Raw genomic sequence first — 22,612 nt, forward strand, 5'->3', positions numbered from 1 at the left:
GAGAACCGCTCCTGAGGAAATCAACTACTACTGCAAAATATCTTGGGCTTCAAGGACAGGGAAATACTTTTTGGATTTACTTGAGACACATTAACACTTGGTTTTATACTATTGAAGAACCAACACTAAAAAGAACAGGTTTATCACAGCACATAGTTACACATTGTGGTTACTGTCAAAGTATTATTGGATTTAGGAACCAAAATAAGAACATTTCACTGTTTGGAAAATTCACATACCTCCAGCCATTTCTGTGCACAGGATTAGACCCAAAGAAAGATTAAATGTAAAAAAAAATTCTACAAAGCCACTGAAGGAGTTTAAAAAGCACATATTACACTGAGGTGAGTGTCAAACAGACCCACGGCGTCTGACAGTAGTTCAGGGAGCTGCGGGTGGGTGGCATTTTGGAAGCCTTCTGACAGTCATTGCAGGATGCCAAGTGAATCAGGAACGGTGGGTCTTCGTCTGACGGAGTACGATGGCGGGGGGCGGGGGGTGTCGGCTTTGAGGGTCCCATTCAGTTTGAAATAAAACCAATCAGAAGTAACAGTGAACTGAAGAAACAGCAAGTTATCCACCCTCTCCATGACCTCTAAGAACAGTGTGTCTAACACCCCCCCCCACCCACAGGCCTCACACAGACCCCATCAGCTCCCGCTGCCGCCTCCCGGCTGCCTCAGTACTCAGCATTTCCGTCAAGAAATAAATGCAACATCTGCTGAAATATCACCCATCATTTACCTCTGAGGTCTGGAGCAAATGACTAATTTATTCAAATATTTTAAATGATTTGTCAACATTTATCCAGGGTAGGTAAGATGCTGCCTAACAGCAAGATATTCTGCCTGGCGATATGCATATGCTCTTTTTAAGACTGAATAGGCATATTCACACATTTCTGAAGAAATAGCTTTCTGAAAAACACCCAAAGAGTGATCACTCAGTTCACACCAAGGGTCTTTATGCTGAGATGGCAACCCAGCCTCCAGTGTCAACCCATCACACCCAAAAGGACAGGGCGATAACAGACTTCATCTGACCAGCTAACGAGAGCTTTTATTGGGCTGCTAGTGTCAAGAATGCTAATTACTAATGGCAGCAGTGTGTAGTGTTTGAGGCTCAAAGCAATGAAGTTTGGGTGTAGGTGATGCAAGGATGGGCAGTTGGTCGCCACCAACCACACATTAGTTTATTTGGTGTCACAGGAAGTGATGCATGAGGAAGTGATGCGTGAGGAAGTGATGCGTGGGGCTGTGTGCAGCCTCCCTACCATGAGCAAGTACACATTCATTATAAAAAGAATATATTTACTGCCCAGGGCTCATGGTGTGAGTCTTTAAAGAAATGTTTGTAAAAAATAGGAGACAGACACTTTTTCCATTTCTGGGGACAGTTTGCATCATGAAACATGTTTTAACATTTGGCCAGCATGAATCTAGCTGTTCTGGTTCTGCTCCAACAGGGGGCAGCACTCACCACAAAATATTGGAGGGGGTGGGGGCTGTCACAGGACTGACACATCAGTGTGTCCAGGCAGGCACACCTTCACGGTTTGCTGGTACGGGGAGGGCAGCAATCTGCAAAGGTTCTTACAACTGAACATTTCATCAGATCAAACAAGGAATGTAAATGAAATACTAGTTTTGTGTCTAAAGCTGTTATTATGAAACTCAACTAGGAATTGTTATATAAATGTCTGCCCCACCCCACCCCCCACCAGCTGGGTGTCATCTGAACCTCAAAAAAATGAACCTCACGGAAAAACACAGCTCTGCGTCAGAATGTGAAAGCTTGTTTACCCAGGCGAGTCCACCTCAGTTAGAGCAAAGCAGAAATCCATTATGCTGGGAAGCAAAACAGTAATTCAATATCCAGCCAAAATCAGGAATTCATGATATCTGATAAATGTGAAATACGCACAAGGCGACAGAGACAAGGCCAGCAAAACACTACAAGGACACGCACTGATGCACCCAAGACATGTGTATCCACACTGAGGCTGTTCTCGCTGAACTTCTGTAGCAAAATTAAGAAATATTCTTCTGCTGGGTATCTACAGGAGCTGGGGAGTGGAGAGCGCACTGTGGTGTCAGGCCTGAGTCAGCGCCTACCTCGCAGAAGCGCGATCTCAAGCACAGGTCACACGGCAGACCTCATTCTGCCGAGACAGGTCACGCTGCTTCACATCTCACCGTCCATCTTCCCTGAAAACAGTCCAGTTCCGTCACTGCAGAAACCCTGAACACACCCAAAAAAACCACCACCGCAGACCATGGAGGAATATTTCAGATACACCCTTTCAATCATTCCTCGTCATCACCACACCATCCTGGTGTTTCTTCTTCACGCAGCCTCAGCTGGCTTCGAGGGGAAGCTTTCAGCAGCAGCGCTGGTGAGACTCTCCTGTCCCTTCATAGACATGGCCTTCTGAAGGCAAAGCAACGTTACAAGGTGGAGCTAATTTCAGGTTCCACACAGCAGAAGGCTAGTTAGCCCATTTTCTCCTACTGTAAACTCCAGCTCCCAGACCTAACCATTAGTGCACACACTCTCCCAATGTCCCTCCATCCACCCACCTTCAACTAATCTTTATCCACTTTGGGTTGTCGCTTTCCTGGGCCAATCAGCCCAGTCTATCTGCGCACACATGCGTTAGGCGTAGCTCTGCCTGTGAGGACTTCCCTCTGGCTCCCATCGCACTGTAATGTTCCAGCAAACCACAAAAAGCGATTTAAACCGATAAACCTCTCCTACAATTTATCTTCACGATTTGTCCCCTTGAGACATGAAAACACAGATGCACATAAGCTAATGGCTGGGGCAGGAAAGCAAGGCATAGCAGGGAACGTGGGTCGTGGAACATCACAGGTGCTGAAAACGACAGGAACGGGGGGCAGACAGAGAAGTTGTGTGTGGGCTGTCAGGCAGGGGGCGCTGTTCTTCACCCAGCACCTCCGGGGGAGCATCCATAACACCATGCTTGATCTTCATGTGCCTGCTGAGGTTCCCCTTCAGGTTGAACTTGCTGGAGCAGTAGGGGCACTTGAAGGGCCTGCTGCCCGCGTGGAGATGCATGTGACCTAGCAGGTTGTACATGCGGTTGAAGGACTTTCCACACACCTGGAGACCAAAGGATACACTCCGCTCACATGGCACGCTTATACTCCGCTGATGCTTTACCGTACCCAGCTCAGGTCTCGCACGACCACCTTGATATCGAGGTACCAAGAATATTACGGGATGACAGCGATGGTGGCGGTGTGTTCATATGGACATAGCCGGATGGAGTGGCAGCTTCAGAGATGGACCGCAAACATAGATGGGAAAGACAGTTGCCATCTTTGATTAGCTGATAATGAGGCTTACTTTGTTCTTGTATCAATGGCCATCAAATAATGATGTTTAGTCTTCCAAGCGACTACGGTGAATTCCTGTGTAAGAAATTCCTGCCCTCAGAGGCTGTTAGTCTCTCCCTGGAGTGAGCAGACTCACCTTACATTTGAAGGGCTTGACAGGAAGGTGCACGATCATGTGAGTCTTGAGGGTCTGCTTCTGGACGAAGGTCTTGAAGCAGACATGGCACTGATAGGGCCGCACACTGGTGTGGATCAGCATGTGTCTCTTCAGGTTGGCGGACAGCGTGAACTCGCGCGAGCACACGTCACATTTGAACCCCTTGTTCACCTGACAAAGCAAAAGATGGGGCACGTTACTGGAGGGAATCACCATTTCCATCTGTTTCCCGACCATGTGCTCCTCATGTGCTTTGTAATGCTCATTCTGTGATGTTCAGATTACCTTAGCAACCACAAAACTGAAGGGCAATTTGAACGTTTCTACAGAAACTGGAGGCGAATAAACTGTGTGCTGAGGACCAGGCACCTTATCGGTTGAGCCATTTCCAGATGGTGGTCGCTGCAGCTCCACCTAGTGTTGGATTCCTGTATGTTTGATTCAAAACATACTAATGAGAGCAGGTTTGAGTCAAACACACCGTAGGAAACCTTAAATAGTCTATGTTTACTGAAGATTTGGTCAAAGAAACAAGATGAATCCCTGCAATTTAAGATGATGGATGAAATCACTTAGGAGGGTCTGGAGAGGCTTGCTTGGTAACCTGAAACAGTTCCTGGCCTGATTGAGAGATAAAACTAAGTCTCTTCACTCAGTGAAGGTCAAGGAGAGGCAGTTGCATGCTAGGATCACAGTCATATGCTAAGATCAAGCAGTCACATGCTAGGATCATGCAGTTACACACTAGGATCATAGTCACATGCTAGAACTATGTAGACACATACTAGGATCACACAGTTACACACTCAGATCACACAGATACACCCTAGGATCATGCAGATGCACAGCAGGATGATGCAGTCACATGTGAGCATCAACCAGACACATGATAAGGTCATGCAGTCACGAGGATCACAGAGTCATATGCTAGGATTACACAGTGATGTGAGGATCATGCAGTCATGCGCTAGAATCTTGCAGTGAAATTCTAGGATCACAGGCTAGGACCACACAGACACACATTAGGATCATATGGACACATGCCAGGATCACATGGACACACACTAGGATGACGTAGTCACATGCGGGGATCACACAGTCACATGCTAGGATCATGCTAACATTTTGTAGTCACATGTTAGGATCATGCAGACATACTAGCATCGGAGTCACATGCTGGGATCACCTAATCACATGCAAATATCTCACCGTGACACGTGAGGAGCAACAGTCACTCACTCGCGTCACACAGTCACTCACTCGCGTCAGACAGTCACACACTAGTATCATGCAGACACATGCTAGGATCATGCAGACACATGTCAGGATTGCACAGTCACACATCTGCAGGGGAAGACTGGTACCTTGTGCGTCAGTGCGTGCTGCTTGAGGTGGTGGAGCTGGGCAAACTCGCTGCCGCAGTCAGAGCAGGCATAGGGCCGCATGGTCACGTGCTTGGCTAGGTGGGCCTGCAGCTGGCTGCGGCAGGTAGAGGCCCGTCGGCACTGGGAACACTGGTGGGAGGTGGCCTCCCGGTGGGCAGGCCGGTGCCCTGCGGAGTGGGCGTGGCTGGCGTGCTTGGCCTCGTGCACCCGCAGCTCACTGGGGTAGGCAAAGCCGCGTGCGCAGTAACGGCAGCTGTAGGGCTTGACATCACTGTGCTGCAGCATGTGGCGCTTCAGGTGGCTGGTCTGGGTGAAGGCCCTCTGGCAGACGGCGCAGCGGTGCGGCCGCGCACCCTGGTGCGTCAGCAGGTGCGTCTGCAAATGGCTCGGCTGCTTGAAGAGCTTGCCGCAGTGCGGGCAACCATGTGGCTTGATGCCGCTGTGGCCCAGAATGTGTGTCACCAGGTTGTACTTGGAGGTGTACGACTTGTCACACAGGCGGCACTTCCAGCGCCGGAGGCCACCGCCCACGTCCACGCAGTACGACTCATCGATCTGCACGTTGACGTCCAGTCGGTCCACCTGCGCCACCCTGCCGGACCCATGAGAAGCCTGGCCAAACCTCAGGATCCCCGCCTCCTCCCTGGCCTCAATCCCCCGCCCACCCCTGACTTCACCCTTCCCATCATGCCTTTCTTCCTTCTGGCCGCCCATGTCCCGCTCTGAGGCCTGGGCACCTGCCTGTTGGCCGCTTGCCTCACTTTGACAGCTGGGCCGGCTGTTTCTTGACCTCTCCTTGTTCAGAAGGTCCACATGGTACGAAGGATCAGCCAGTTGGAGTCCCTCCCTAAGGGCGGGGCTTCTGACCAGCCTATGGACGCATGTGGAAAGAGTGGACGTCATTCCCTCTCCTTTCACATGGGGACCTGGCCTCCATCTCCGCTGGCATGGAGATGGATTCCCATTCCCCAAGCACTCGTCCAGGTAGTCCCCGTTGGCCCCGATCAGCTGATCGGCGTACTCGTACTCTGCGTCATCCACAGGGTGGGAGGGACTCTCCTTGGCCCCACCCAAATAGAAGGCATTGGGCGCGATGGTGGCACCGAAGACACCATTCTGGGAGATGAGGCCCAGTATGGCTGCCTGGGCCAGAGACAGAACCACCACCGGTTCTGTCTGCGTGGCTGCCTCTGGATGCTGGTCCATCGGGTCCAGGCTACATGTAACCAGGACCCTGCGTCCGTCCTCCTAAAAGAGCACATGCTAACATTAAAACAAGGCCTCCATACCTTACCATCTCTTAAATGCGTCATTAAAACAAGCAAGTGAAATAAAATGTTTCCTCATATCTGACTCACTATTTTATGGTGACAATGGCACAGGGCAGAGGATGCCCATGTATTCTTTGTACCCTCGTCTGCATGATCAGGAAGTGGACTTCCTGTTTGATCCTGACCTGCCAACATCACCCCCCTGTCTGCCCCACTCAACTGTTCCCTCAAGGGTAGATAAGCCACTTGCGCAAAGGCTCTGCACACATCCTACCCCAGCAGGCGGGGCAGAGGACTCACGTGAGGCCACGGGGCCAGAGGCAGGGGTGCTCTCTGAGTGCCAAGTTTCCTTTTCCAGCATGCTCCATAAGAAGAGAAAGCAGGAAATGACATGACTTCCACAGAAAGCCCATGGTCCTGCCAGCCTGGCCTCATTAAACACCACAGTGTGACAACAGAATAGAACAGCAATACTTTACCAACCCATGGGGGGAAATTCAAGGTTAGTGGTCATAGCACAGGGTTGACCAGCGTGCAGCACCCCCCTGAGCTGGAGGTTAACGGCTGTGCTCACGGGCCCCTGGACATATGACTATTCTGCCGAGGATGGGGCTCAAACCAGCAACCTTCTGATCACAGGCACAGAGGCTTAGCCAGATGAGCCACACACCACCACAGGGAGAGCCTCTGAAACACTAAATACACGGCTGACCCTTATGGGGACCCATTCAGTCTGTCAGGACACTGCCCAAGTCATCAGGTGGTAACCCAGCAACTGAGGCTGTAGACTGAAACCCCAGCATGCACCTGGATCAAGGACCCTTCAGAAATACCTGACCCTGAATGACACTGAATGAAACCTGGATCTTTTTAGGTAAAAGCTAAGGAGACCTGCGAGAAGAATACAGTTGAAATTTATCCACCTGTATGTACTCACCTAAAATAACAAACAGGACCTGTTCTCAGCGCCTGGCATGGATTTCTGTCTAGAGGGACAAACAGACCAGTGATGGGGACAAAGCCACACGCATCTTGGTGCTGCCCCAACACCTCAACCTTGTGTGGTGTATGATCACTGTTTTCAAGTAGCTAGAAAGAGAGATGAAAAAAGGGAGGTCAGGAAAAGATGGGAGGGGACAGGATGAAAGGAATGAGAGAGGAAAGTAATGGGGAGGAGCAGAACAATGAAGGAGACTGCAGGGTGGCAGTGGGAGAGGAGCCACACCACAGAATGACAGTCAGCAGAACAGAAAGACAGGGAGGAAGAGGAATAAGAGGGGGGGGGGGCTTCCCACATCTATAGAAACAACAACCACCCAGCCTCCGAGACAGGAAACGTGGTTAGGGTCAAGCAGAGAACTCACGGACTCACTGGCTCTGAAGTGATCATTCAGAAGATTCAGGATTTATCAGCCATCGACAATACTGTGGAAAGCCTGCCCTAGAAAATCTCCCGTTTGTCTGCTTTAGATGAGGGGGAGGATCCTTTGAGGTCAGACCCCTCCTCCTACTGCTACCGGAGCTGCCTGCTGTTCCCTTTGCAATCAACTTGTTTTTCTGTGTCGCATTTCATTCCCATTCCCTCTTTCTCACCCTTTCACAGTTCGTTGCCATCCCTTCTTTCACTCCCTCTCTTGGGTCATTCCTATCCCCTCTTTCTCTCCCTCCATTCAGTTTATTCCCAGCCCCTCTTTCTCTTCCTCTCTCAGGTCATTCCCATCCCCTCTTTCTGTCCCTCTGTTAATTCCACCCCATTTCTCTCCTTCTCAGTTCAGTCCCACCCCTTCTTCCTCTCCCTCTTTCAGTTCATTCCCATCCCCTCTCTCAGTTCATTCCCATCCCATCTCTCCCTCTCAGTTCATTCCCATCCCCTCTCTCCCTCTCAGTTCATTCCCATCCCCTCTCTGTTTATTCCCATCCCTTCTCTCCCTCTCTCAGTTCATTCCCATCCCTTCACTCCCTCAGTTCATTCCCATCCCTTCTCTCACTCTCTCAGTTCATTCCCATCCCTTCTCTCCCTCTCTCAGTTCATTTCCATCCCTTCTCTCCCTCTCTCAGTTCATTTCCATCCCTTCTCTCCCTCTCTCATTTCATTTCCATCCCTTCTCTCCCTCTCTGTTCATTCCCATCCCCTCATTCCCTCTCTCAGTTCATTCCTATCCCCTCAATCCCTCTCTCAGTTCATTCCCATCCCTTTACTACCTCTCTCAGTTCATTCCCATCCCCTCTTTCTCTCTCTCAGTTCATTTCCATCCCCTCTCTCCCTCTCTCTGTTCAGCCATCCTCTGTCACTTTCTGTCATGTACACATACTCATGCACAGACACGCAGACAAATGTTCCTCCTATTATTTGACCCTCACACACACACAGGTTGGCGGACAGACCCACACACACAGTTCTTCTCATTCCCCCCTACATTAGAAATACATTTAATGATTTTCTCTGTCTCTCTGTCTCTCTCTCACACACAGACACACACACACACACACACACACAGGATCAGAGCGCATCTGAACGCACCTTTATTGCAAGTCTGTCTATTAGTGCTGAACTGTCAAACGCGTATCTGTGATGTTGGGCTCAAAGACAAACGTTCAGCTGATGTCAAGAAAATCCACACAGTCCTCAGACGGAAATGTGGTTAAAAAAAGCAATGAGAGATGAAAGACAGAACATTTAAAAAGCAGAGGGAGAGACAGAACGAGGAAAGACAAATGAGAGATGTAAAGGAGAGAGAGAGAGATGTGGAGATGGGAGAGAGAGGGGGAATGAGGGTGACTGATGTGAAGAAAGACAGAATGAGATGTAGAGGGAGGGAGATGGAGAAAGACAGAGGTGGGGGCAGGGAGATTGTGGGGGGAGGAATGCTGTGAAAAGGAAGACAGGACGACGAAAAAAACGAGGGAGGGAGAGCAGGAGCCAGAGAACAGAGGAGGTCAAAAAGAGAAAAATAGAAGGCAGGGAAGGGAGGTACGGTGCTGAGCGGGGGATGGGGACAGGCAGAGGGGAAGAGGAGAAGGGAAAGGGGGATGGGGAGTGTGAAAATAATAATAATAAAAAAAGAGTCCATCAGCAAGTGAGAGGCAGGGTGCAGAGACAAGAGAAAGGGGGGGGGGGGGAGAGAGAGAGAGAGAGAGAGAGAGGAAAAGGGAAATGGCGGAAGAATTTAACTAGTAAACTTCCAGATCCTTGTGAGCTGTAACAGGTAAAAGTGCGTCTAAAGGAGAGGCCTCCCAATAGCAAGGGGTCAGGAGACGAACAGACAGAGGAGGGAAAAAGGGAGAGATAAGACACAAAGGAAGGAAGGAAGAAACCAGGGAGGCGTGCATAAAACAACAGTCAGGGCGAAATGAGAGAAAACGTAAGTCAGAAAGGAAGGGGCTCCCATCTTCAAAAAGCACCCCAGAACTACTGGCTGGGAGGGGGAGAGGGGCTTCGCAGCTCCACCTGGGTCCTCCCAGCATGTTTCAGAAAGTTCTCAGATGTTGGCAGGTGGGGGGGGCGGGGGGTTGTGTGTGATGCAGATGGGGTGTCTGGGGACAGGCAGGTTCTGACATTAAGCCGACTCACTCTCTCCCAGATCTAACAGGAGGAGACCATGCGTGAGCGGAACCTGCAGAGCAGGAGACGGGGACCAGCAGGTGGCCAAGGGGCCGCCTCAGCGCTGCTAGCATTAGCGCTGCTAGCGTTAGCGCGGCCAAACGCGTTGGATCACCAGACTCTAAACTCCGGATGTGACATGGACCCCCACACAGAGGGAGCGATACCTCACAGGGAAAATCACAGGGTGACACACCATTCTGATGGCACAAGAGACTACATTTGCCGTGCGGCTGGGTGCACGCACACAGCGAGGCACCGACACACAGGTGCGGCCATCCTCTCTTGGTCGGTCGTCACTGCTACTGACCTCGAGATCCCACCTTCACAGCAACTGACAGGTGGAGAACCTCACATGCCAGGTCACGCCAGACAGATACCCAGCACTAAAGGCTCACATTGACGCAGGTTGTTCACTCCTCAGTACTAAACCAAAGACCAAACATGGCTGCCTACGCTTCACCTAAAGGCTGCCCTCCCATGCTTCACCTAACCTACGCTTCACCGAAAGGCTGCTCCCCCATGCTTCACCTAGCCTACACTTCAACTAAAGGCTGCCCCCCTCCATGCTTCACCTAGCCTATGTAGTGCTGGAAAATAGTGCTCCACGCCTACAGGATGGAGGAGTAGAGCAAAAGTTCGCTTTTCTATGTAGGTCCACTTGCCCCCACGGACCATAAAAAGCTTTTTCATTTCATGCTTGCATTCTTTGAAAGCTAAGATGGTGCAGAGGTTGTAGGGCTGAAACATCAGCAATGGCGTCTCCAAACAGAGTTACCTCCGAGACGATTTCTCAAGGGGATCAGCACAGGCACCACCGCTCACACACGCCGTGACTACCCATAATACCAAAGACTACCCATAATTCCCTGCCCCTCACTGGCACCTGTCGGCGACGCAGCGAGCAATGCGTATAGATGATTTGAAAACCCTTCAGTTAATGGGAGAAAGGGAAGGCCATGTTTGCCTGAAAAAGAAGAGTTTGCACAGGAACAGAGAGCATGAGCAGAGACAATAGGGAAGTAAGAATCATCTGCTGATGAGGAAGAAGCCGTGAGACTCTGGAGAGGAAGCGAGGAGGACAGAGAGAGAGCATTCAACAAAGGGGGATGACAGGAAGAGGCAGAGGGAGAGGAGGAGTGATCTAGAAAGTGAAAGGGGGGAGAACAGGATGATAGAGAAACAGAGGCAGAGAGGAGGAAATGAAGAAAGACCAACAAAAGAATAAAGAGAGTCTAATTCAAAATGGCCCTTTGTTCAGTTTGTTCTCTATAGATGAAGGTGTTGAAATATCTGAGGTACCACACACTCCACTGCAGGAACCAGTCAAGTACTAACTAACTCAGTTAACTGCCTCACTTTAATCTGACCAGTCACCTTAATCACTACTAGGTACGACACCAGGCAGCGGCGATGCGAATCCTTTTATCCAAACTGTCTATGATGGTTTCCCACAGCCACGAAATCTTGCCTCCAGTTTTATGTCCGATTAAATGCATCAATCACATTCTCACCGAGAGCGGAGAATAGTCACCAGCGGCCTGGTGGGAAAATGGCTTCACGGCCGATTTTCGAGAAAATGAAGAATCCAGAGCTGAAGATGACCACCTGACCTCTGAGAAGGAAAAGGGCAGATTTCTGAAAAGAAAAGACAGTCTGTCTATAAAAAGAGAGAAAGAACTGCAGGCCACACTCAGGAAGGTCATGTAAAAGCATGTCAAATCACGTGGCCAAAGCGAGCTGAAGCAGTGCACCCCCCCACCGGCTGAATATGCAATCTGCAATCTACCACCTGAGATCACTAACATTTGTAAATATGTATGAATGTATGAACGCGTGTGTGCATGTGTGTGTGTGTGCATGTGTGTGTGTGTGTGTTTACTTTATACGTACAGCAAAAATTAAGAGACCACAGCAACATTTTTAGTTTCACTCATTTCTCAATTTATGGGTATGCGCCTGAGTAAAATATACAGACGCTCCTCTACTTACGAATGAGATACGCTTCAAACGGCCGTTCGTAATTTGAAATGTTTGTAAGTCGTCATTCAACATCATTTTAAGGGTATACGCAAGTATAAAGAACTGGGATGCTGGGAGTCCGCACGCTACGCTGCTGCGCGGCGGGAGTAGCGGCCAGAAGTCATACTAGGCGGAATTGGCGCGCAGAAATAAAGATTGATGTTGCGGACAGGAAACAGGAGCCCAGTGAACACAGTTTGGACTTACAGTCCTCTTCGTTCGTATGTCTGAAAGTCCGTAAGTAGAGGAGCGTCTGTACTTTTGTTTGTAAACTGCCTCATTCTTCCCTGCTTCTCATTAATGAAGGGCTACTTCCTTGCTTTATGGGGCTTCAGTCCTGCTTCTAGGAGCCTGTTATGAACTATCCTGGCAATGCACTTCACACCTGCACTTAATGTTTCCCAGTCATTCACTTGATGTCATCCTCCTATTTATGAGAAACTGTCGGATAAGTTAACAGTCATCTCTGGCATTAGAAACTTGCTTCTGCCTTTACCTGGCTGGTTTCTGGTCGTTCCCAGGGTCTCCTGCTTCACCTTGTCCTTGTGTACTGCTGTCTTAGAGTTCTGGAGCCTGGAAGCAGTGTAGCCTTCTGCCAGCAGAACCAGGATTAAGCCAGGATTTAAAAATGCAGATTTAAAAAAATATATATAGAGTGGTCTCAATTTTTCCAGAGCTGTTTATAAAAATGCACGATACATCAAAAATACCTCAAATCTTTTCAAGGAGAAGTTGAGAATATGCTCAGTTAGGGGAAAGATTTCTGATGTGGTTTGGATAAGGAGAGGTCATGAACGTTGAACCATTTGACAACTAAAAAGTAACTATGAAGGAAGGAGAGCAGCAGAGTCCTGGGAGGGTTGGGTTAGGTTTAGGGTTAGGGTTAAGTTTAGGGTCAGGCCTACCACACATAATTTCTGAGCCTGGTTAGGGTTTTATTACGGTCATTTAAAGGAGGTTTTAAATGAATTTCGATGCCCAGGATTTGAAGCAGCAACAGGTATCTGTCTTTTTTATTGTACTGCAGCTTAACGAAGACTGACATTTTCATACTCTCCATCTTGATTGTTACATTCTTACCACTCTGTACCTTTATTATAGTAACTCACCTGGCACTCGGATAATGCTAAGATGACCTTCTATGTAACGTAAATCAGATAGCGACCTTCGATGTCGCACTAAAGATAATAAGACAAATGATGGCTTGATTTATAATGTTTTATAGTCAGTAAACAGCTCTCTCTGTTTCATGGCTTGGGACTTGGCAGTGCTGCGCTATTACATTGGTAATGTGTCAGTAGAGTGAGGGGTTGCACATCAAACACAATGGCTAGTAACATCATTAAAGTGATTCCGGATCTCAACCTCTTGATATAACAAGGACTGAATCCATGTGTTACATCAGAGGGGCAGAGGGAGTCGCCCAATGGCATCAGTGACAACAATATAAAGTTATGTTATAATGTAATATGTGCATGTATGCGGCAAGGAAAACACTTGAACTATTTATTGAAATGAACGCAACCTAACCATTTTCCGGATGAATTCCTCCCTCCTTTCAGCTTCGCGTGAGCGTATACATAAATGTGCCGCTGTCAGAAATGGGCTTACAGGATATTGGACGACGGTGTACTCATCAGGGTGGGGTGAGGGGGCGGGGGGAGGTGCGTGTACAGGGTTTGCGGGGACTCGGGGGAAGGTCGGTTTCCAGCCCCTCAGTCTGCTCGCCTTTTGGTACTTGTTTACTTCGTTACTTGGGGTTTTAATAAATAAACAGAGCAGTGATGGAGGTTCCCGATGTTCTGCATGCTAAACCTCCTTTTCCGGAAACATCTACACACAGATTTAACAAAACAAACGAAAGGCAGCTTTGGGCGCTAGGCCAAGCTAAAGACTAGCGCAGAAGTGAGGCCAGGCTTTACTGCTCCCCCTCTCTTCCACCTATTTCCCCCTAAAGTTTCATTCTTTACATGTAAACCCTTTGTCTCTCTCTCTCTCCTCTTGTGCCGTCCTCGTTTCCATGGTTACCCCCCTCCGCTCCTTCCACTGTCTCTCTCCCTCATTCCCCTCTTTGTCTTTTTCTCCGTCCTTATCTCTCGATTTGCTTTCATCTCCGCTTTTCCTTTATCCCACACCCCCTTTTATCTTTTCACTTTCATCTCTCGTTCACCTCACCTTCTTCTCCAGCCTCTCGCGTGGCTGTTTGTTGTCTTTTTGCTTTGTTTTTTGTTAACACTTAAAGTTTTTTTTTGCATGTTACATGTTCAGTTATATGTTCAAATAGTTTCCTTCACCATCGCCCCCTGCAGACTCATCAGGAAAACACAGCCAAGGGCTCAGACATTAATCATCTACTGGGCTGAAATCAGAAAGTTGATACCATCTTGGTCTGGGAAGTTTTCTGTACGCAGATTGGGAGGTGGGGTCCAATCATGTTAACAGCAGACTGTGACATGACAGGGCTGGACCGCAGCACGCCTTAGTCTCCAGGCCGGAATTACCTAAATGTGAGGCCGGAGTTCGACATATTCTGACCATGTGGCCCCCTGCCCCCACCCCGACCCCTCCTTCCTGTACTTCTGTGAACTCGGTGTGAAGTAAGATTCGAGCCCGGTGATGGCAAGTCAAGTTGGACTCCCACGGATCCGGACGTCACAGTGGGTGCATTGAGTAGCTGCCGGAATCTAAAGGCAGCTCTTTAGAGTTCCCCCAAATTAGCCGAGCCATTCAGTGGAAAAATAAAGAAAAGCTAGACAGAGGAACAAGAAACCGACGAGTTAGGAAAAAGCAAGACTGCAGAGGTCAGGAGTGGAGCTGCAGGAAGGAAGAGCAGAGAGAGGACTGGCAAACAGCACAGTGACATGCAATGAGATGCACTCAGACACACTAAGGCACAATGAGACACACAGAGACTGTAACTGAGACACACTGAAATGCATTGAGACACAGTTAAACGCACTGAGAAGTTCTGAGATGCACTGAGAGACTCGGACATTCTTAGATGTACTGAGATCCCCTGAGACACAATGAGACTTGCTGATATGCAATGAGATGTATTGACACAGAGTGAGAAGCACTGAGACACTGCAACACTCTGAGACATACTAAGACTCATTGAGATGCACTGAGACTCACTGAGACATGGATTGTGAGCCTGACCGCGTCGAATCAGCTGGTTCACTGCCCTTGTGGGATGTCACTTCAGAGGGGATGAGGTCCGAATCCCCATATTTTGTCAGAAGCCGTTTTTTTATTATTATTATTATTTTAACTTTATCTGGCTAATAAATGTTTTGCGGGGGGACAGTGTGCGCCTGAAATTGGTGTCACTGTGCCAGGATATTTTTATGGAAGCCATTAAAACAGGTGCAAATTAGGTATCGCTGCCCTGGGATTCCACACTTTTCTAAGTTTGTTGCACTTAATAGTAAGTATTTTGTTAGATTTCTTATTATTAAAAATAAAATTTAAGTTTTAAAAATCATTAATTGTCACCAAGAGATAGAATATTCACATCCTACACAGTTAGGGCTACCCAATAAGTTAATAATAATAATAATAATAATAATAATAATAATAATGTTCACTGTGCTTTGGGTAAATTTGAGTGCATCACTTTACTGTACCAACACTTAGTACTTTACAATGCTTTTTAAGATAATCCTCCTGTTTCAACTTTAACATTGTAGGATTAATCACATCCCTATATCTTACATTACAGTGCTCTGGGTGTGCCTGGGCCTTGTGCCCTGTGCATTCTGGGATATGCTCCAGGTCCCCCCCCCCCCCGAACCTGCACAGAGAAAGCAGTGTAGAGAGGGATGGACTGATAGATGGGCTAACCATAATCTCACATTCCTAGGAGAACACTCCCCTTTAAAAACAGTCGGTAGCAGTATTACTGTGAGGATAGGGGATGAAACTTTGCTCAAGACTCCGGTTTGCTCTGGGTCCAGGCAGCCATACCACTGCTCTCTCTCCCCCGTCTCCACAGCTGTGATCAGGATGCATTAATTCCTAATGTCACCCATTATTATCAGCAAGACATGTATTGGTAACGCCAACGAAAAGATGAACAGCCCATCGGGTTAATTTAAACTCCAAACTACCCCGAGCTCAGCTCCCTTAACTAATATAAATGATTCTCAGAAAAATGTAGCATAATTTGAACTTTCATCAGTATTATTAATGAGCCGGAATGAACTATAGATCCTGTGTACATAAGTTTAAAATGGAATACAATGTGTGTAATTATACAGCGCGTGTTTAACAATGAGTGCCTTTACGTAAATAAACATACCAGCATGCAGGCAAAAAAAAACTGAATTTCCAGACAAATCACAGTTATTTCCATAATTAATAAGGCGGGCAGGAGGCGATTGCGAAAATAAAGCTTTCAACTTGGGCAGCAGCATAGGGCTCTATCAGTAACGGCGTTCAAAGGCGTTGAACCTGAAAAGCGGCGGCTGATGATGCGATTTATTGCGGATATCAGTGATCAATCGGTACGATGACGGACGGACTGACGACTCGGGCAGCGCTCGGGGCTGCGCGCTTTGTGCCAGGAGGGCGCATGGGGAACGACAGGTATCATCTCACGGTACCAGTATATCCGCATGCATGTGCTAACATTAAAAAAACCCACAGCGTCAACATTATTTTTAATTACTTAATCACTGCGGACCGAACTGTTTTGTAAGGCAGCGTCTCTATTTAATCGACTCCCTTCCCGAGCGATTAGTTGCTAAGATGATTTGAACTCACCCGGCTCCAAAGGCGCTTTTTACGGGGAGAAGCTGGTGGGTTTTGTCCGGATGAAAACTGTTTGTTTCAGCCGAAGCTCTCCTTGGTGTGTATTGCAGGAAGGAAGGAAGGCAATGATGAAGGGTGACGTGCGTGAAGTATGAGAGGGCTCCTCCTCGCACAAAAGCGGGGTGAGCGGCTTTTTCACTCATTTTCTTTTATTTTACCTGCATTTCCGCCACCTGGCACCCAGGTGACATCTTAGCTGAACTTCACTTGGTCAGACTTAAACTCCCAGGGGTGTCATTATGCAGTACAAGAAATGATCAGACATTGCATTTGAAATATTGTCGTCCCGTTATAAAATCTATATACGCCTAAGTGCGTGTTCAGGCGCGTTTTCTACGTAAATGCTCTCATTTGCGTTTTGTATTTCGTTACTATCACGGCTTATCAACTTTTCCGTTGAAATGCGACGGTAGAGGGTGCTGTTGCATAAATGATGAAATCCATTGTAGCAACCCCTCCCCCAAATACCTCCTTAAACCACCTCCTAGGTCTCAGTAGAGGGGAGGGCCACCTTAAACAGGGGGTACTGTAAATGGTAGGACAGCCTTAAATAGGGGTTTCTGTCTCTGGACGGCCGTCTCTAGATCAGAGGTGAAGAGTCTGTATCAGCTCTGACCGTCGGGTCTCCTGAGAGGACAGATTTTGGTTTCTCCAGACCTCACAAAGGAAACCTGGGGTTTACTGTAAGTGATGCTTAAAGGCTCGTTTTCTGGGTGCAGAAAAATTAGAGCTGACGGTTTTTATGGAGTTCTTAACGAATGTATTGGATATTTCAGAGAAGCTGCACACCTATTGTAGTAACTTCAGTCTACCACAAGGTGGCGACCCTACCTCCATCAGTGACAGTCTAAGGCAGGGGTGCCCAACTCCAGTCCTGTGTAGCTTAGTTCTTTCCCTTGTTCCACCATAAATGATTCAGCTCAAGAGCTGTGTGGTAATTAACACAAGGAGTTGAATGAGGACACAAGGAGTTGAATTTGGGGAAACCCAACAATGTGCAGGGCTCTGGCCTTCCAGGACTGGAGTTGGGCACCCCTGGTCTAAGGCCTCTTAGCACGGCTTCTCCGATTGTTACTGCATGAATCTTAAGGGTACAGTGCCAGGGCCATTTGTGCATCCTTAACTAGCTATAAACCTGTCCTTAGCCACAAAGCTAAGTGCTATCCTAGCTGGGCGTCGGCCAGGCTGAACCCCAGCAGTAAATTCTGCCTGGGGAGGCCGACATTCAGCTTCCCAGGGGTGCCGGCAGACTGAACCCACACTGTCCCGCTGACATCCGTGTCTCCATCCTGTCCTGGGGGTACCGCTGTGTTGCATGTTGTGGTCACTTGTGAAAGTGACTCATATTTTACACTCCACTAGGGGGCAGCATTGTCTAAACAGAGTGACTGTTCAGTCTCAGCAACCTAGTGATAAACTAGTCCAGAGGTAGTTTACTACAGCTGAATATGTAACATAGGAATGTAATTTGTAGTGTACAGTACGGCCACCTGGTCCCGACATGCTCAGCCTGTAATTTAGTGTGAGTGTTGTGTGGGGTTCAGAACTGGGAAAAGCTTGAGTCATGTCTGAACATTGAGACGTGTATTTTCTGGGATGCAGCAGTAACGGTGACATAAATATTACTACCAGTAATAATGGTCCCTCGGTTGCTGACAGAGCAGCCTGCGGCTCTGGCACCAGTTTTGCCCTGTTGTGACTCGCACCCCCGCTGGTCCCTGCAAAGTCTTCGGTTGGCATCATGGTGCCCCTGCTGTTTGCTTGTCTATGAGAAGGGGAATGCGATCTGGGTGCTGACATCAGGGGGCGCCTACTTTGGCATCGCGGTTTGTTCTTTGAAGCCCTGTGACGCGAGGCAGCAGATTAAGGATCAGCGGCGTCACCGCAGCCATGATGGCACAGGGAGTGAAATCTCATTGGTGCTTTCTCTGGTGTATCATGTTTGCATATCTGTGTCTTCCCATAAGTAGCTGGTAGACTTTCAGCATGAAAAACTGTGTTTGAGGAGAATATGCCACAGAGCTCAAGAAGCTGACAAAACGGAACGAAGCAGTTAGCTAACGTCCACCTGGTGTCGAGTCCATGATGAAACTCTTTGAAGGTCCAGGAGGCCCAAACGAGGCAGAACAAAGAGGGACCGGCCTTAGCTGGATAACAGCCAGTCAGGATGTGTCACTGTACCGATTAGCCATCATCTGTCTCAGCTTCTGCTGGCCTGTGTGAGCCTGACACACTCTCTGACGCAACGTATATCTCAGGAGGACGCAGCTGTACAGTGACATCAGAGTGACCTGGATGTGGTGTTTATAGTCCAGCCTGAAAGTCTGCCATTGCCACATCACACTCTTTACTGCAGATTGAGGGACATCAGAAGGGATTCAAGTCTTCTTCAAGTCTTCTCTTCTGAGAAGAGCACAGAAAGCAGTTCGACTCGAAATTCGCTGACTGACGCGTGGACTTTGATGGACCTACCGACGGTCATCGGTGCACCTGTGTGTGGCCCTTGCGCTACGATAAAACAGCATTTGCAGGAGATTTCTTGGGTTTCAGAAATCGAAATCGGATACTCGTGCCCGATGGAGTGGATGCACGGAGTGGACTGGAAGGAGCCTCCGAAAGGAGGAGCCGAGAGATCGTATCGATGGATGGCTCAAGCCCACTAATGGGGGTCCCTGTCAAGAGTCCGGTTTCACCCAGACCTCTTAATTTTATTCTCAAGGCAGCACTGAGCCCAGAGGCATGGTATTAACTGCCTGGCAGAAAACTCTGTGGGCTCAGAAACAGAGCTTTTAATCGGGGCAAATTAACCGAGCAGCTGATTCGCCCCTGGGGGCTTTTTCCCATAATGCACGTCTCAGTTTCTGTAAGGTGTACCCTTTGAGCTAAGGTGGAGAGTATTAACAGGGGAATGCAGGCATACTTTGGTCCATAGTAGAACCAAGTGGTGTCTTATTTGAAAAAGAGGTTGAGGAGAGTTTGTGGGGGGAGCTGGGCTTTATCACAAAGTACCTGGGGGGAGTTAGCTCTGAATAATTTCTGACACACCATGACGGAAACCGCGAGTCTGCGGGAGTTACTTCATGACCCTGAGGCTCATTATGTTGCCTGCTAGTGTCAGTGTCCTGGGAAACCTGTGTGACTCATCCACTCAGCATGTTTCGCGTGAGTCATGTGACTTTCTGTGCTCACATTTGGCCGGCAGAGTCACTTCTGAGCCTCAAGAAGCGTAGTGTTCACTTTGTACTGTGTCCCGGGCTGTTTCCTGCATAGGATTTAGGTTTATGGTGGTCTTTTTTTCTGTTGTTGAATGATCTTCGAGTCCCTTGCCAGCGCCTTTCTGCAGACGAGTGGTGAGTGTCAGAGCGAGGCCCAGCATGGATGGTGTAGCTGGCAGCAAAAGCCGTCAGAGCGAGCTTCACGGGCTTCGGACTGTGCGGCGGCAGACTGTGGCTCGCAGATGTTCCTCCGTGTCCGGTTGATGATGTCCTGCTGAAAAGGTTCACGCTGTGGTGAGAAAGCTGTGAGAGACAAACACACTCACCGTCTCCGCAGTAATGGCAGGAGCCTCCCACAGGGTGGCGCTACTGTCCTGCTTCGGCTTCTCTCTGTCCATCCATCCATCTGACCATTGTCAATAACCTTATGTCGGATTTGAGTTACAGTGACCCCTGAGAGACAGGAAGTACACTCTGTACGGGATGCCAGCGCTCATACACACACACTACATCTATGGCCATGTGTGTGTGCGCGTGACTAATGGTACCTTTAGTTTGGGGGGGGGGGGTGACATTAGGTTTTTCTGGGGCCTGGTCTTCTCAGTGCCGGCCTGGGTGAGGGCAGTGCGTGTCATGGCAGCTGGAATCCTTTATTTACATCTCTTTTCACACTTTGTGTTCCAGCTGGAAGGAGTTGTGCTCCGCAGGGACCTTGTCTGAAAGATCATTTAGTCACATGAGTGATTTCAGCCGCTACCATCAGCTGGCTGCCACGACCGAGTCGCCGTGCAGCAGGAGAGATGGACCCCCTGCGGTCGAACGCACTCGCCCTATTAGACACGTCCTGCTCTGCTCCGCAGATGCGGAGATAACGAGTGCAGAATGGAGACAGCGGGGCACAGAGGATGCTCACCAAGCACGTTCCACCGTTTGATTTCCTCTTCGAGTCCATCTGTGCCCAAGGGTGACAGCAGCTTAGCTATTACCGTAAAAGTAAGCTGCAGTTTGCCTGCGGTGTCACCCGGGGGCGCCATTGAGAACAATTGATAGGACACCTGAGTGTCAGGCGTGCTGCTTAAAGTTCACTAATGGTCTTGTGAGGCCCTTTGCAGATCATCGAAGCGGCGGAGCCCTACTGACCCACAAACTCAACGTTTCAAATGACAGCTTGGAAGGCAGCTGGATGTTTTAGGATGGATTCAAAGTCCAATTTCAAGAACAACCAGCGATTCCAGTTCTGACCGCAAGGGGTTAACTCCTCCTCGGTATGAAAGAAAACTCTGGATAATTACAACGGAATAACAAAGAGGACAGGATGACTATGGGCTCTATCCATCTGTCTTGTTTGATTTGCTTCAGTTTTAAACATCAAGACTAAAGGTTTTCCTAAAGACACATAAGCCCTTTGTTTTTCATCGTTAGTTAAAAGGACTCGCTCGTTAGTAAATGCACTCCATTCTTAATCATCTGCACTTCTGATTCCTTAAGGAAACATGGACCGCTGCACGCTTACTCACAGTCAAAGCAGTCCATACCCATTTTTGTAGTCTGTACTGGTTTTGCACATGGGTCCTCCCTCACATTCCCATCTGAGCTGTGTGTGGAATACCCCCCCCCCCCCTCCCGTGCCCTCACAGTACAAAGGCCACTGGCCTGTGTGTAAGCAGGCACATTCTCCTCACCGAAGAGCCATGAGCTCCTTGAATGATTGGGATTTCTTGCTCTGAAGTTATTTCCACACCAATCGCTTCCCACTGCAGACCTCTTAGTGGTGTGTGTGACACATCCGCGGCAGGGGCAGGTGTCCGGCGTGACGTCCTGGCAGCCGTCCCGCCCCCCTGCGTCAGCCTGTTACGGTTTTAGAGGGGAGGGCCGTCGCGATGCCGCGTGCAGGGAGCCACTGTTAATGCGCCAGCGGCCAGGGGCTGCAGCTAAATATAGCCAGTCAGCTGGCTGACACCTTCTTCTGGACCTGTGACAGACGTGATCGATGCACTTAGAGCAGAACACGATGGAAATGCACTCCAGAAGCTCTCAGGGATCTTGGGGGCCCATTAGCGGCGGAGTTTGCGAACATCGGGGGAATTTAATGAAGTTTCACATAGTACCCATCTCAGCATGGATGCCACAGGGCACTTAACATTAGGTGTCCTGACGTGTTAATTAACACGGTCATTAGATAAAAAGATATTAAATAATGACCAGTACTGAGACATCCTCAGGACGGCTTTGGGGACAGTCTGTAGCTTCCTAGATTATGGGAATGCGGACCCCCCCCCCCCCCGCCCAGAGCTTTAGACCTATTCCTTATCATGTACAGAAGAGGTTAGACTCCCGTTAGACAGGCCATGCATTTTAAACCTGCTGCTGAAATTGGCACTCCTAAATCAGAGGATCTCAGACTTTTTCCACCACATACCACCTCAGAAAATATTAGTCTGTCTGCATACCAATGACAAATGGGGGGGGGGGGGTCACGTGGCGATGGTAAAAATTGTGGAATGTGGGGTTGTGCCCTTACCCTGTATCAGCATTACAACCGATGATCGAATGTGCTGTTCCCTTTGCCTGCCGCTAGACGGGACCGTGTGTACCACCAGGGGTGGACTTGGTGTGAGAATCACTGTCCATAGACAACACCTTGGATGGAGATTGAACCAGCCGGCGTGTTTCTCTGCGGGGTTCAGGAGTGTCATTCTGACTGGATGCGAGGCCTTCTTCGGTTTCTTGGCCGCCTTCCCGACCCACATGGGTGGGATTTTTACAGAGATCCAGGTAGCCTGCAGGTTC

At 48.9% G+C, this 22,612-nt stretch overlaps 1 protein-coding gene and 1 long non-coding RNA gene across 9 annotated transcripts; one reads left to right on the forward strand and one right to left on the reverse strand.

Annotated features, from left to right (window-relative positions):
• Positions 1 to 40: 40 nt before the first annotated feature.
• LOC111859370 (uncharacterized) lies at positions 41 to 16,988 on the reverse strand. 8 transcript variants are annotated; one of them, XM_072717850.1, is made up of 7 exons: positions 16,766 to 16,988; positions 16,560 to 16,640; positions 12,292 to 12,387; positions 11,288 to 11,411; positions 4,881 to 6,149; positions 3,496 to 3,687; positions 41 to 3,123 (listed from the first exon to the last, which is right to left on the reverse strand). In XM_072717850.1, exons 5-7 carry the CDS (start codon positions 6,105 to 6,107, stop codon positions 2,866 to 2,868), a joined length of 1,677 nt encoding a protein of 558 aa, XP_072573951.1. In that variant the 5' UTR covers positions 6,108 to 6,149; positions 11,288 to 11,411; positions 12,292 to 12,387; positions 16,560 to 16,640; positions 16,766 to 16,988; the 3' UTR covers positions 41 to 2,865. The 8 variants fall into 8 exon arrangements, with proteins under 8 accessions (XP_072573951.1, XP_023697732.1, XP_023697736.1 ...); XM_023841964.2 differs by lacking the exon at positions 16,766 to 16,988 and having other exon boundaries at positions 12,292 to 12,384; positions 16,560 to 16,756; XM_023841968.2 differs by lacking the exon at positions 16,766 to 16,988 and having other exon boundaries at positions 11,308 to 11,411; positions 16,560 to 16,756.
• On the forward strand, positions 16,312 to 21,217 carry LOC140593425 (uncharacterized). Its single transcript, XR_011993731.1, has 3 exons — positions 16,312 to 16,382; positions 16,658 to 16,729; positions 20,507 to 21,217. It is a non-coding gene; the product is annotated as an uncharacterized lncRNA (long non-coding RNA).
• Positions 21,218 to 22,612: the final 1,395 nt, after the last annotated feature.

This window comes from Paramormyrops kingsleyae, chromosome 11, assembly GCF_048594095.1.
Source record: "Paramormyrops kingsleyae isolate MSU_618 chromosome 11, PKINGS_0.4, whole genome shotgun sequence".
NCBI classification, from domain to species: domain Eukaryota; kingdom Metazoa; phylum Chordata; class Actinopteri; order Osteoglossiformes; family Mormyridae; genus Paramormyrops; species Paramormyrops kingsleyae.